The following is a 15,037-nucleotide window of genomic DNA, read 5'->3' as shown; positions in this document are numbered from 1 at the left end:
AATACAGTGTAAATAATTTTTTTCTTGCATCTTTTGAGAGAATATTATTGGTTAAATACATCACCTTATATACTTTGGTGGGAATTTCCTACAAACAAGGACATTTTCCTACTTAAGCACAATACAACTTCAGTACCAGTAGGTTAATCTTGATATGTTTCTACCATCTAACCCTTAGCCTCCATTCAAATTTCATCACTTGTCCCAGTAATGTTCTTCACAGCGTTAAAGGACAGACTGCATTCAGACTTGGATTCAGTCCAGAATCAAGATCAGAATCAAGCATTGTATTTAGTTGTAGGGCTTTAGTTTCTTTCAGTCTGGGATTGTTTCTCAGTTTTTCCCTGGCTTCATGACCTTGACACTTTTGAAGATTACAGTTACTTTGTAGAATATTTCTTTCCAAAAATAAAAAAATCTGGCATTAACAGTCTTTTAAAAAATTAATCAATGTATGTATTCTTTAGGCGTGGCAGGTCTTCATTGTTACAGGCTTTCTCTAGTTTCAGTGAGCGGGGGCTGCTCTCTAGTTGCATGGGCTTCTCTTTACAGTCTCCTGTTGCAGGGAACAGGCTCTAGGGCTCCCGGGCTTCAGTAGCTGCAGTAGGTGGGCTCAGCAGTCCTGGTGCGGGGGCTTTAGTTGCTCCATGAGATGTGGAATCTTCCAGTACAGGGATCGAGTCCGTGTCCCCTGCATTGGCAGGTGGGTTCTTATCCACTGGACGGCAAAGGAAGTCCTGCAGGGTATTTCTGTTTGTGTTTACCTGGCGTGTCTGCTTGATTACATTCACGTGACTCATCTTTGCAGGAGCCTCACAGAAGAGACGCTGAGTTTCTCACTCCGTTCATGCGGGTAGCAGCTGATTTCATTTTGTTTCATTACTGGAGATGTCGATCTCGCTCAGTGATTAATCTGGTTCTACAAACCTTCTCCATGGTGAGGGTTTCCCCTTGAAATTAACAAGTATTTTGTGAGGAAGTACTTTGAAACTATGCAAATATCCCATTCTTTTTTTTATTAAGATTTTAATTTGTTCATTTATTAACATCAGTATGGATTTTTGTTTAATTAATCATTACTATGCACTGAATTTTGTATCCCTGCCTCCAAATTCATAACGTTGAAGCTCTAACCCTCAATGTGACGTATTTGGAGATGGGACGTATGGTGGCTCAGACGGTAAAGCGTCTGTCTACAATGTGAGAGACCTGGGTTCGATCCCTGGGTTGGGAAGATTCCCTGGAGAAAGAAATGGCAACCCACTCCAGTACTCTTGCCTTGAAAATCCCATGGACGGAGGAGCTTGGTGCAGGCTACTATCCATGGGGTCACAAAGAGTCGGGCACGACTGAGCGACTTCACTTTCTTTAGGGTTCGATTAGATCATGAGAGTGGGACCCTCATGATGGGATTAAAGAGAGGGAGATCTTGCTCTCTCCTCTCTACATATAAGCACAGAGAAAACGCCATGCAAGGACACTGAGAAAGGGCTGTCTGCAAGCCAGGAAGAGGGGCCTCACCAGGGACCAACCCTGCGGGCACCTTGATTTTGCACTTCCAATCTCCAAAACTGCGAGGAAATACATTTTGATTATTTTACCCACCTGGTGTGTGGTATTGTGTTATGGCAGCCTGAGCGGACTAGAACAGTCTTTTTTTTTTAGAGAGGGGACTTATGTATACCTATGGCTGATTCGTGTTGATGTATGGCAGAAACCAACACAATATTGTAAAGCAATTATCCTTCAATTAAAAATAAATAACATTTATTCTGTTTATTTATTGGCTGCCCCGGGTCTTCATTGCTGTATGAGGGCTTTCTCTAGTTGCAGAGACTGGGGCTCCTCTCCTGTACTCTCTTGTAGAGCGCAGGCTCAGCAGTTTTGATGAAGCGACCTAGTCGCCCTGTGGCATGTGGCATGTGGAATCTCCCTGGACCAGGAAGCGAACCCGTGTCCCCTGCATTGGCAGGCAGATTCTTATCCACTGGACCACCAGGGGAGTCCTCTGACAGACTTTCTATGTGGCTGGTGTGCTGTGTGTGCTCTGTACTGCATCCTCCTGCCCACCCCTGCGTGTCAGCACTTAAAGGTGCTGCTCTCCAGCAGGATCTTGCCTCCAGCTCCCACTGCAGCCCGAGGAGCCGGGAGGGTGGTGGAGGCGCTCGTCCATGTGTGCAGAGAGACAGGGGTGTCTGAGGAAGCCGGCTGCTCTCCCCCACCCTTGGGCAGACCGTGGGCAGGGAAAGTCCGAATCACCAGGATGAGGTACAAACGGTTTTATTTTTCTAGAAAGAGCAAAGTCCAGAGAGGCAGGGGGGAGGGCAGCTGGGCCTGGCGGAGCTGCGGTGGGCAGGCCCTGGGCCCTGACTGAGGCCGCAGGAGGCGCCCCCCGCGCCGGCCCCTGCCCCAGGAGTAAACAGGCATGGCGGGGGGCTCAGCTGCTCGGGGCCCTCCAGCGTGATGGCAGAGAAGGAGCAGGGGAGGTGAGGTGAAGTCCACGACCTGCTGGGTCACACGAAGCCAGGCTTCATGGACGAGCGGCGGCAGTTGGGGCAGCTTCGTGTCCCGTTGTTCTGCAGGCACCTTGCGGGGGGGTTGGTGCAAAGGGCACTGTCGGCTTGGCCGGCCTGGCTGCCCACCCTGGACCGGCTCCCTCTTCCCCTCCCCGCGGCAGGCAGCCCTGCAGGCCAGAGCCTGGGCCAGGGGTCAGGCGTGGGTGGCGGAGGCACCTGTGGCCCTGGTCACCGCTCCCCCATAACCTTCGAGAGTTCTCTCTCTGTGGTCTCTTTGGGGAGAAAAACAGGGCCGCCGGGAGGGTTTGATGAGTGATTAGACAGAAAACTCTTAGAACAGGCACCCAGGAGGCCCCAAAAGCACCGCCTAAGTGTGATTAGGCCCCAGGGAGCCCCCAGGGCCCAACGGCAGGGCGCTCACCTGAGGTGGAAGATGTGGGAGCAGGGCAGGGCCTGCAGACGGCTGTTCTTCTCGCCGATGGACTCGCCGCACAGGCCGCAGTAGAGCTCGGCCTCCTCCACGCACTCGTGGAAGCGCACGACGTGGGCGCGCAGCTCCCGCTGCAGCCCTTTGCTGCGGTAGATGCCCTCGCTCAGGCAGTGCAGCTTCAGCTGGCCCAGCTGCAGTGGGGGCGGACGAGACCAGGTCAGTGCCGGTAAGCAGCGGCCCCCAGACGCCATCTGTCCGCCCGGGGCCACAGGCTGCTCAGTACACGGGGGCCCTGTCCTGCCGCGCTCCTGCCTTGCTGAGGGCCCTAGGAAAAACATCTGGCCCTCTCCGGGCCTTAGCTTCCCTTCATGCAGAATGAGGGGGTTGGCGAAATCAGTGATCCTTACTCCTAGAAGCGACTGGGGACCTCATGTTTTTGAAGGATTTTTATTGACCGGATCTGCTGCCTCGATGCCCTACTCGTTAATTTGCTTTCCTGTTTCTGTTCATTGCATACCCACAGCAGCTCATCGACATTTCTGATGATATTTGGGTAAGCCAGAGCAGCTGTTGTCCAGCCAAGGCAGGTGTATTTGGCATTTTGACAGGACTGTGCCCTGATCTCTGAGAAAGGCGCATCTTCTAGAAGACTCTGAGGCTATTTTCAAAAGGTTTGGATAGGATGATGAAATTTGAAGAGGTTGCATAGACTGTGGGAAGAACACAGGCTGTGGAGTTAACACAGGTCAGTTACCAGGTGTGGGACCTTGAACACCTCTCTGAGCCTCACTTTCCTCATCTGTAAAAGGCGGCTCGCTGTACCCACCTTGCAGGAAGCCAGTGAGTCCTGGAACCCACAGCTAGAAGAGCCCTGGGGTGCCCACCTCCCTATCAGTGGCAGAGTCTTAATGACCATCAAGAAACCTCTGACAGGGGGCTTCCCTGATGGCGCAGTGGTGAAGAACTGGCTTGCCTATGCAGGGGGCGCAGGTTCGATCCCTGATCCAGGAACATCCCACGTGCCACGGAGCAACTAAGCCTGTGCGCCACTCGTACTGAGCACGTGCTCCAGAGCCCGGGAGGCCACAGCTTCTGAAGCCCAGGTGCCCTGGGGCCTGTGCTCCACAAGGGAAGCCACCTGGGCAGGGAGAGGCCTGTGCACCGCAACCAGAGAAAGCCCAAGCAGCAGTGAAGACCCAGCGCAGCCAGAAAGAAAGAAACTTTCCAAAAAGAAAGAAAGAAACCGCTGAGGAATTCTGATGTCCCCTGAGCTACAGAACTCTCACCCTGCCCGCCCCCCCAAGTGCTCTCTGAGTGGAGGAGAAACAGCCAGGGTCAGGGAGTGACTAGGGGCATCTCCTGGAGATCAGGAAGGACTCAGGGCACGAGCAGGCTGGTGGGGGGGTCTCCCCATCCACCCTAGATCCCACCTTGGGCTCTTGACTCCAGACCCAGCAGACGGAATCAGGTCTGACCTTGTTCCCCACCTCCTCGGCCAGGTCCTGGGCTCTCTCAATGGCATCCAGGGCCTGGAAGGGGAGATAGGGCAGGGCTGCAGGCAGGGCTGTCGGACAGAGACCTTGCCTTGTAGGGAAGGAAGGGCAGGGAGGGACGGGGCTGGGGAGAGAAAGAGACTGGGGTACACTGGCCTGAGCTGCCTCAGTTTACTTGGATACAGAATGGGAAGAACACTCCTATCTCACAGGGGGTTATGAAATCGGGCTCTGTCACTCAGTCGTGTCCGACCCTTTGCAACCCATTGTTGCCTGCCAGATTCCTCTGCCTGTGAAATTTTCCAGGCAAGAATACTGCCCTGGGTTTCCTACTCCATGTGAAATCATAGGAGGTAGTTCAAGCGTCTGAGTTCCAATGCCAGGTCTGGCCCTTTACGAGCTGGGTGATTGGCAAGTCACACCCTGCTCTGAGCCTGGAAAGTGACCTGGGATGCCCTGGCCTCACAGATGTGGGGTGAGGCTGATACTGGACAAAGGGTCTGAAAGAGCCCAGTCGGGAAGCAGACCCACACACCCTTGGCTGACCTGTGGGAGCTCTGGGGAGAGCTGGCTGCAGGACAGGGATCCCCCTCACCTTGTCCAGCGCCTTCCTGGCCACCCAGCACTTGGCCACGCCCAGCAACACCTGCACCTGCCCCAGGCGGTTCCCGATCTCGGTCATGATGCTCATGGCGGAGTCGTACCTGGGGAAGGCTGTCTGCGCAGCCGGGTTGGGGGTTGGGATCAGGCCCGGCCTGGCCCGCACCGCCGCCCCCTGCGTCCCGGTGACCTCACCTGCAGGTCCCCACGGCTCCGGTGGATGTCAGCAAAGCAGAGCAGGCAGAGAGCCTGCAGCGGACGGTCCCCGTGCTGCAGCGCGATCTTCATAGACTCCTGTGACGGAGCCGGACCCTCAGGCCTGCGCGTCTGCCCCCCACCCTAGAGGCATCCTCACCCCGTGGGCCCCTCAGACACCCTCGGAGCCCGGTACCCCTTTCCTGGTGCTGAGTCCCCGTGTACAGAACCCCTGAGGATTGACAGCCCTGGAGACTGAGGCTCTGAGAGCGGAAGTGGCTTGACCGAGGTCACCAGGTTATTAAGTGGCAAAGCTGGGATTCCTACCTAGGTCGGTGGAACTCCAGACTGGCTCGCTTCCAACTTAAAAGGGTCCCACAGAGTGGGTATTGGGCCGGGGGACAAAGGAAAGCCCCCTCCGCTGAGAACAGACTATAAGGGAATGAGATTTGGGGCAGATGGGGTAAGGGGAGCAAGCACATCCTCCAGGGGCTCAGCGATAGAGAGGGGGGCAGGAACCAGACTTGGGGGGCCTCAGCGGACTGGGTAGGCAGGAGGAAGCCCCGGGCCCGGGCCCCGCCCACACCGCCGTGCTCCGCCCACCCGCCCGCGCTGCGCCCACCTCACAGCACTCCATGGCGCTGCCCAGGTGGCCCAGCAGGCGGTACGCTACAGCCATGTGATACTGGCTCATGGCCCGGTACTTGAGGCTCCAGCCTTTGCCATAGTCGTTGACGAGCTCTGCAGCCTTGCAGGGGAAGAACAGGGCTTTCTCGTAGTCCTGCAGGGGACAAAGGGAGGGGCCGGGATGGGAGTGCGCATGCTGAGTGGCGGGAGCTGCCCCTAAGTGGAGCGCTCCACCGCATGCTCGTTCATTCATTCATTCACTTATTCTGGTGTCCAGGAAAACCGTGATTCACGCAGAGGGAACAGCCCTGCAAAGGGGTGGGCTCATGAACGTAAGGGTTTTCATCTGGTTTGCCGACGTTTGCCAAGAGCCTAGCACAGTTCCTGGCTCAGAAAGTATTTGCTGAATGAATGAATGAGAATCAGAAGCAAGAAAGGCAACTGGCTTCTCTCAGCCAGTCCCGGTTGGGCCCCTGGCCTTCAGAGATGCACAGAAGGGTGGTGGTGGGGCTGTCAGAGCCCACCCTGACCCCCCGCTGGAGTTTGCCTCCTGGCGGCCTGTCATCACTGAAGGCTGGATGAGGATTGCCAGCAGAGTCAGCTCCGAGAACATAGGACAGACTGACTGAGGCAAAGAAATCATCCTCTCCCCCTTCCCTTCTCCTCAGACTTCTAAATGTCTTCTCAACCTGCCAGTTATGAGCACATGACCTCACCATACACTCCGTTAGGAAACAGAAGGAAATCGGAGACGCGCTCCCTCACTTGCCTTCTCGGTCAAACCCACCGGCCCTGACTCCACACAGCCTCACTCCTGCTCCTCCCTGCTCCGTCAAATTAAATAAACCCCCTCCAGGCGGGCTCTGGAACCCCTCCCCAGTCTCTCTACTGAGTCATCCCATCACCATAAAAACACAACCTGGCATTTCTTACCTCACGTGAAAAACAAAAATTAAAATCAAACAACCACCTTTGACTTCACGTCCCATTCAACTACAACCCCGATTCTCTCTTCTTTTTTGTAGAAAACCTACTTGAATTTTTATTTGATATCGAACAAGCTAATATGACCCAAAGAAAACTCTCGGTAACCCCAATATAAACCTGTTTCTAATAAACTTAGTATGTACTATGTACTTTTTAATTCGAAGCCATGTAAATGTTTTACAGACTTAAAAATAGGAAATTTAATTAAAAAAAACCTAAGATTGGAAAATGGAAACAAGGGACTTCCCTGCTGGTCCAGTGGTTAACTCAGCTCCCAATGCAGGGGGCCCAGGTTCGATCCCTGGTCAGGGAACTAGATCCCACGTGCTGCAACTAAGACCTGGTGCAGCCAAATAAATGAATAAATATTTTTAAAAATGGAAACAAATAACCTTAAGTGTATATTATTATAAAATTACAATTAATTTTAAGTATAATTAATATATAATTAATCATATAATAAGTATAATATATAATTATATATTATATATTTAATTATATAATATATAATTATATATAATAGATAATAATAGATAATATATAATTTTAATTATAATATATAATTATATTATATTATAGTATTATATAATCATAATAATATAATGTATTAATGTATTATATATAATTATATAATATATTATATATTAACATATATTTATATAATGTATGTTTATTATATTAAATATATTATATTTATATAATGTTTATTTATATAATTATATATATGTTAATATATAATATAATATATATTATATTTTATAGTATATATTATATCATATTATAATTATATTACATTGTATTGTATATATAACAATTATAATGTATATAATATAATTTAATATAATTATAATAACTATAGATATATTATAAATACAGTGTAATATAGTTATATTATGTTATAATATAAATATAATTTAATTATAATATGATTGTAATTATAATATAACCATAATATATAATTAAATATGCCATGATTATAATATAAATATAATATTATATAACTATAATATAAATATAATATATTACTCTTATAATAATATAGTATGGATGTGAGAGTAGGACTGTGAAGAAAGCTGAGCGCCGAAGAATTGATGTTTTTCAACTGTGGTGTTGGAGAACTCTTGAGAGTCCCTTGGACTGCAAGGAGATCCAACCAGTCCATTCTAAAGGAAATCAGTCCTACGTGTTCATTGGAAGGACTGATGCTAAAGCTGAAACTCCAATACTTTGGCCACCTCATGCGAAGAGTTGACTCATTGGAAAAAACTCTGATGCTGGGAGGGATTGGGGGGCAGGAGGGGAAGGGGACGACAGAGGATGAGATGGCTGGATGGCATCACCGACTCGATGGACATGAGTTTGAGTGAACTCCAGGAGTTGGTGATGGACAGGGAGGCCTGGCATGCTGCAATTCATTGAGTAGCAAAGAGTCGGACATGACTGAGCAACTAAACTGAACTGAATAATATAATTATCATAATATATAATATAATTATAATTATAATATAAATATAAGAATACAATATATGATTATATAAATATAATTATAAATAGAATATACAATATAATTATAATATAATATAAACATTATATATAATATTGTAATATGATTATAAATATAATATATAATTAAATATAAAATTATATAAATATAATTTTATACATTATAATTATAATATATAACATAATTATATATATTTTATAATATAATTATAATATAATATATAATTATAATTGTCATATATAATATAATCATATAATATATCATATATTATATTATAATAATTATATATTACATATTATATTATAATAATATATTATAAGAATTATAATATAATTATATTAAGTATTATATATTATATTATATATATGCTGCTGCTGCTGGTAAGTCGCTTCAGTTGTGTCCAACTCTGTGCGACCCCATAGATGGCAGCCCACCAGGCTCCCCTTGTCCCTGGATTCTCCAGGCAAGAACACTGGAGTGGGTTGCCATTTCCTTCTCCAATGCGTGAAAGTGAAAAGTGAAAGGGAAGTCGCTCAATCGTGTCTGACTCTTAGCGAGCCCATGGATTGCAGCCTACCAGGCTCTTTCCGTCCATGGGATTTTCCAGGCAAGAGTACTCAGTGGGGTGCCATTGCCTTCTCCGTATTATATATATATATTATGTATTAATTGTATCATATATTATATATATCTGTATAATTATTTAGATTTATATATATATTTATATTTACAAATATTTATATTATATATTATATATATTCTACACATTATTATATAATTATATTACAATATAATAATTATTAGATAATTATTACATATAATTTAAATATAACTTAAAATTATAATATAATTATAATTAATTAAAATATTAATTAAGGTATATTATAATATATTATGATGGTTTCATAATTGCCATAATATATTATATAACCTCTTATTAATAGAACCATACAGAACAAGTGTTACTTCAAATGACCTTAACATACACTTGAACAGTTCAACCATAGTGGGATATATTATAAAGACAAAAGAACAGCAGAGAAGTCTTAAACTTCATTTGTCTTTTTTTTTTTTCAGCAATAGTGGTATATTGTGTTTTGAAATTATTTTGTGTACTTTGTAAGATAAAGTAAATATTTAATTATGTTTTTAGAAACCAAGATTTTCAGCCTAAGAGAAAAAAAGAATCAAGTATGAAATAAAGAAAATCCTGAAACATTAAGCTTGAGTTGAAGATTTCAGTATGAAGTCCAGTTGTCCTCGAAACCGAGGAGATTTAGTAGCAATAACAAGCCAGTGGCAATGAGCATCCTGAGAGCCCACATCCAGGCTTTACCAGTCTGGAGCAGGAAATATAGTGGGCCCTCAGTACCCAAGGGTTCCACATCCAATCAAAGCTTGAAAATATTAGGGGAAAAAAATCCAGAAAGTTCCAAAAAAGCAAAGCTTGAAGTTGCCAGGCACCTGACTATGAACCTAGCACTTACAGTGTATTAGGTTTTAAAAATAATCTGGGCTTCCTCGGTGTCTCAGTCTAAAAGAATCCGCCTACCAATGATGCAGTTTCAGTCCCTGGGTGGGAAAGATCCCCTGGAGAAGGAAATGGCAATCCACTCCAGTCTTCTTGCCTGGAGAATCCCATGGACAGAGGAGCCTGGCAGGCTACAGTCCGTGGGCCTGTCGACTTAGCGACTAAAACAACAACAAGAGATGATTTAAAGAATATAGGAGGGGGGACTTCCCTGGTGGGCCAGTGGGTAAGATTCTAGGCTCCCAACGCAGGGTGTCCGGGTCTGATCCCTAGGCAGGGAACTAGATCCCATGTGCCACAGCTAAGACCCACTGCAGCCATATATGTAGGTTCTATGAAAATACTACACCATATTATATAGAGGCTTGAGCATTCCTGGATTTTGGTGTCCTTGGGGATCCTGAAACAAATCCCCTGAGAATACCAAGGGCCGATTCTACACAATACCATGGGACAGGCTATTGTGCCAGAAAACAAGAATGCTTTCTTTCAAAGAACTAAAGGAAGTCTCGTCAAAAGGACATAGGGGTCATGCTGAAGAGAATTCCCCTGACTAAAATTAAGATAACGTGAGTATCAAAAGGAACAATGATTGCAAATGACTGAAGACTACTGAGTATTTTTTTAACTCCAAGATTTCATGATGAAATACCAAAAAGAGGAAGCAAAACTAGTGTGATTGTTGGAGTCAACTATCACATCAGCTCGTTATCCTGAAACATGGCAATTAAAGGAGAGGGACAAAGGATTTATCTACCTTTCCTTTAGGAACTGCTTTTCAGAGCAATCAGCTAGCTTTAATTAATTTATAGGAAAATCCCAGCTAACAATTGCAGAAGGCATCATAGAACGTGGAAGTCACCGTTTCGTGAGAGTTGACAGAACTGATTCAGGCAACAGACGCCAAAAAATGCTCAAACCATTATGGAGAACACTGCTGCTGAGCTGAATATTCACCAAGTGTCACCCCACAAAGTAAGCTGCTGGTCCTGCAAGGAAGAAGGCAAAGCTGAAAGCAATGGGATCGGGCGGTTACTTGCTCGGACGTCAATATGGTGTCTCATGAAGCACGCAGACCTGCTTGTGCAGGTTCTCACCAGAAATGAACGACCTACGGGACTTCCCTGGTGATCCGGCGGTTAAGACTTCCCCTTCCGACGCAGGGGGTGCAGCTTCAACCCTTGGTCGGGCAGCTAAGATCCCATGTGCTTTGTGGCCGAAAAACCAAAACATAAACAATATTGTAACGAATTCAATAAAGGCTCCACATTAAAAAAAAAAAAAATTTAAAAATGCGTGACCTAGATCTTACCAAGTCATTTTTAAAATTCTCGTTCATAGAGAGTAATGGAGACAAAGAAACAGCTTATGTGACTCCTTGAGGAAGCAATGAGACAATGAGATGGAATATAAATTAATTTGGCTTCTTCAGTAAATCATGGAGAATAAAGAGTAGTGTATTAACTTTCTATTGAAAGTGACATAATAATCACTGCAGTGTGTGGTTCTTGCTTGTGTTCCAGTTCAAACAAGCTGAGCATTAAGGTGTATTTTCAGGATAAACAGAGAAATTTAAGAGATCATTGTTCACCATGGTGTGTGTGAGAATAGTATTGTGATTATATAATAAAGTGTCCTTATATCAGAAAATAGTCTCCTTATTCTCAGAAATGCTTACTGAACTACTTTGCGGTAAAATTTCGTGATGTCTATAATTTTTTTAAAAAACTATTTATCTGGCTGCTCCAGGTCTTTACTTGCGGCATACGGGATCCAGTTCCCTGACCAGGGATTGAACCCCAGCTCCCTGCACTGGGAGCGTAGAGTCTTAGCCACTGAACCACCAAGGAAGTCCCATAATGTATGGGATATAATGTGATATAATTTTATATCATAAGACTTCAGTGAAAAATATGTTAAGTCAAACATGGCAAAATGTTAATAATTGTTAAATATAAGTAGCCGGTATATGGTGATTCATTATATCATCCTCTATGCATTCCTGTATGGTTAATTTTCTTCATAATAAAAAAAGGTTTTGAAACACCCCTATCTCTCTCCAATCCTATTTGATCTCACAGAATGGCTTCCCCAGATGTCTTATTGCTGCAAACAAAATCCTCAAATGAAGGATGATCCATCAATCCATGGATGACTCTCATTTCCTCACACCCAACTGCTTTCCCAGGTGGGGCTAGTGGTAAAGAACCCACCTACCCATGCAGAAAACTTAAGAGATGTGGGTTCGAACCCTGGGTTGGGAAGATCCCCTGGAGAAGAGAATGGCAACCCATTCCTGTATTCTTGCCTGGAGAATTCCATGGACAGAGGAGCCTGGTGGGCTACAGTCCATGGGGTCTCAAAGAGTCAGACATGACTGAGCGACCCACACTTTCACACTTTGACTTTCGCAAGGTTTATTAGGCATTATTATGTGCCAGGGGCTGACATGCCCCAAGGGCCGAGCGCAGCCTGGATGTCTGCAGGATGGAGAGCAAAGGCTCAGGGCCAGAAGCCTGAGGTCATTGGCTCCATCAGTTTCTTCTCCCTTCTATGTCCCTTTCCCCTAAGCCCCCGGATCCCACCACCTCCCACCTCTCACATACCTGCGACAGCCACGCTGGCCCCCACCCTTCCTGGAATACTCCAGGTAAGCTCCCCCAAAAGCAGAGCTGTGCTTCCGCCGTTCCCTTTTTCATCCTTTCACCAGATTTCTGCATGGCTCACCCTCTCTTCCCCAAGTCATCAGACATCACCCACCCCTACCACCCTGTCTGAACTTGCAACACCCCCTCCTCAGCCCTTCCAACCCCCTTTCCCTGCTCCCCTTTTTCCTAAGCACTTTCCACCATGCTGTATACTTGGCTTTGCTGATTATATTTATTCACCTTCCTCCCCCAGCTAGAAAGCAAGCTTCGTGAGCCCAGGCACTTGGCTGTTATTTTCACTGCTGTATCCTGACCAACAGTGCCTGGGGTACAATAGATGCTCAGTACATGTTTGATGAATGAATCCTTACGACCGTGTTATAAGGCGGGTTCCATTCGCCCTCATTTCATAGGCTTGGAGAGAAGTGACTTGCCTAAGATCACACAGCAAACACAGCAAAGTACAGGTTTAAGGCCTGTCCTCACATAGGAGCTTCCCACTCCCCCAGGAAGTCAGGCAGACTGAAGCTTGAATTTTGACTCTGCCATGCCTGGCCACATCTCTGCACGCTAGGTCACCTCACTTGCGTCTGACTCTGCGACCCAGTGGACTGTGGCTCATCAGCCTCCTCTGTCCATGGGATTCTCCAGGCAAGAAGACTGGAGTGGGTTGCCATTCCCTCCTCCAGGGGAATCTTCCTGACCCAGGGATCGAACCTGCATCTCTTATGTCTCCTGCATTGACAGGTGGGTCTTTACCACTAGTGCCATCTGGGAAGCCCGGCCGTGTCTGTTCCTCCCGGCCAAGTCTTTCTCTTTTCAGACTCCCATCTGCCTCGTCCCTACTGATATGGGAGGACTGAACCCAGTGATGCAACAGGGAGCACGGCTCCTCGGAGGCTCTCCGGGACCTGGGACCTCCACCACCCTCCCCCGGGGGCCCCGGGGCGCACCTTGACCTGAGCATAGAAGCTGCCCAGGCTGCAGCAGACGCGGCACTCGAGCATGGCGTCGTCGTTGTTGTGGGCATAGCGCAGGGCCTTCTCGAAGCTCTCCAGGGCCTTCTGGAAGAGACTGAGGCCCAGGAAGGCGTTGCCCATGCTCAGGCTGACCTGGCCTCCAAGCTGGGCGGCTGCCCTGGTGCCGGGCAGGCCAAGGCAGGTCTTGCAGTAGGAGATGGTCTTGTGGAACTCACACAGCTTCTCGTTGCTGCGCGCCAGGTTCAGGTAGCTCTCCAGGAGGAAGTTGGCGTCCTCCAGCTCCCGGGCGGTGTCGATCTGGACCACAGCGAACTGCCCAGCGCGGGGGTGGGCCAGGGCGCTCAGTCTCCGCCCTTCCAAGCCCCCCACCCCCCAGCCCAGAGCCTCAGACCCGGAGCGCCCACCCCTAGCCTCAGATATGCGCTGGGCTCCCCAGCCAGACTGGAAGCTGCAACCCGGGAGCCTTCACCTCCCAAATCCAGACCCCCCGCTTTCAACTTCATCCCGAAACTGGTCTGCAGTCTCCACCACCTGCCCAGGCCCCCAGCCTCGAACCTGGAGCCAGTGCCCCCCTCCCCAGGCTTAGACTCAGAACCCCACAGGAGAGGACTGGAACCTCGACTCTGAGACCTGGCCTTGAGTGCCTCACACTGCAAGGCTGAGAACCTCAGACACCAAAGTTCAAGGCCACGGTTCCAAATCCAAAGCCAAGACAGAGCATCCAAGAGCCAGGGCCTGAGATGCGGAGGATTCAGAGCCTCAGGCCCTGACCGCCAGCCTGGGGGATACGGGTGAGTCTGAGGAGGCGGGAGGGGGCCGGGAAGCCTGGGAGAACCCCGCTGGGCCCCACCTGCCCAGCCTGGCCGCGCTCCCACCTTGAGCATCTCCTTGTAGCGGCCCATCTCTGAGTGGGCCGTGACGAGGCAGCCGAGCACACGGAAGCGCCCCACGAGGTCTGAGCTCTTCTCCAGGACCTTCATCCACAACTGCAGCGCCTTCTCCGTCTGGTTAGACTGGTACAGCTGGAGCCCCTTCTCGATCTGCTGCTTTGTCTGGTCCTGCCCCATCCTCCCAGAGACCCCCGGTGGCCCCGCGCCTCTAGGCTCTCATGGGACCACCCCTCCCACCCCTGGTGCCCGCTGCCCACCCAGCCCCGAGCAGGCGCAAGGCCCGAACAGAGAGCGGGCACCACCCCGGGAACAAAGCCGGTCCGGGTCCTGTGCGCAGCTGTCCCTGCCAGTTGAGGCCACGTGGCCGCCAAGGAATGTCAGCAACAAGGTCACGCGGGCCCCCACCGCCCCCGCCCCCAAGCTGGGAGGAAGGTGCCCGCCCCCTCCTGCCCCGGGCACCCCCTCGGGCATCTCTTTAGCACCTCTGACCCTGGCGCCCCGAGCCCCCCTGGCAGGGCAGGCTCTCCCTGCAGCCTGAGAGTTGGAGTAAGCAGGGATAAAGCTGGGCACATGGGCGGCAGGAAGGCTGGAGTGGATGCCCAGCTCTGAGCCCTCCTCTGCCGCCACATCACCATC

General features: G+C 48.4%; 1 protein-coding gene across 3 annotated transcripts; it reads right to left on the bottom strand.

Annotated features, from left to right (window-relative positions):
• Positions 1 to 2,264: 2,264 nt before the first annotated feature.
• Positions 2,265 to 14,680, bottom strand: RAPSN (receptor associated protein of the synapse). 3 transcript variants are annotated; one of them, XM_070383355.1, is made up of 8 exons: positions 14,387 to 14,679; positions 13,485 to 13,823; positions 5,857 to 6,015; positions 5,235 to 5,333; positions 5,035 to 5,157; positions 4,422 to 4,475; positions 2,938 to 3,137; positions 2,265 to 2,576 (listed from the first exon to the last, which is right to left on the bottom strand). In XM_070383355.1, the coding sequence occupies exons 1-8, from the start codon at positions 14,576 to 14,578 to the stop codon at positions 2,531 to 2,533; spliced, it is 1,212 nt and encodes a 403-aa protein (XP_070239456.1). In that variant the 5' UTR covers positions 14,579 to 14,679; the 3' UTR covers positions 2,265 to 2,530. The 3 variants fall into 3 exon arrangements, with proteins under 3 accessions (XP_070239456.1, XP_005899013.1, XP_070239454.1); XM_005898951.2 differs by having other exon boundaries at positions 2,265 to 2,586; positions 14,387 to 14,674; XM_070383353.1 differs by lacking the exon at positions 2,265 to 2,576 and adding an exon at positions 2,598 to 2,788 and having other exon boundaries at positions 14,387 to 14,680.
• Between the last annotated feature and the right edge of the window lie 357 nt (positions 14,681 to 15,037).

Source organism: Bos mutus, chromosome 15 (assembly GCF_027580195.1).
Source record: "Bos mutus isolate GX-2022 chromosome 15, NWIPB_WYAK_1.1, whole genome shotgun sequence".
Taxonomy (NCBI): domain Eukaryota; kingdom Metazoa; phylum Chordata; class Mammalia; order Artiodactyla; family Bovidae; genus Bos; species Bos mutus.
This window is presented reverse-complemented; position numbering and strand designations above follow the sequence as displayed.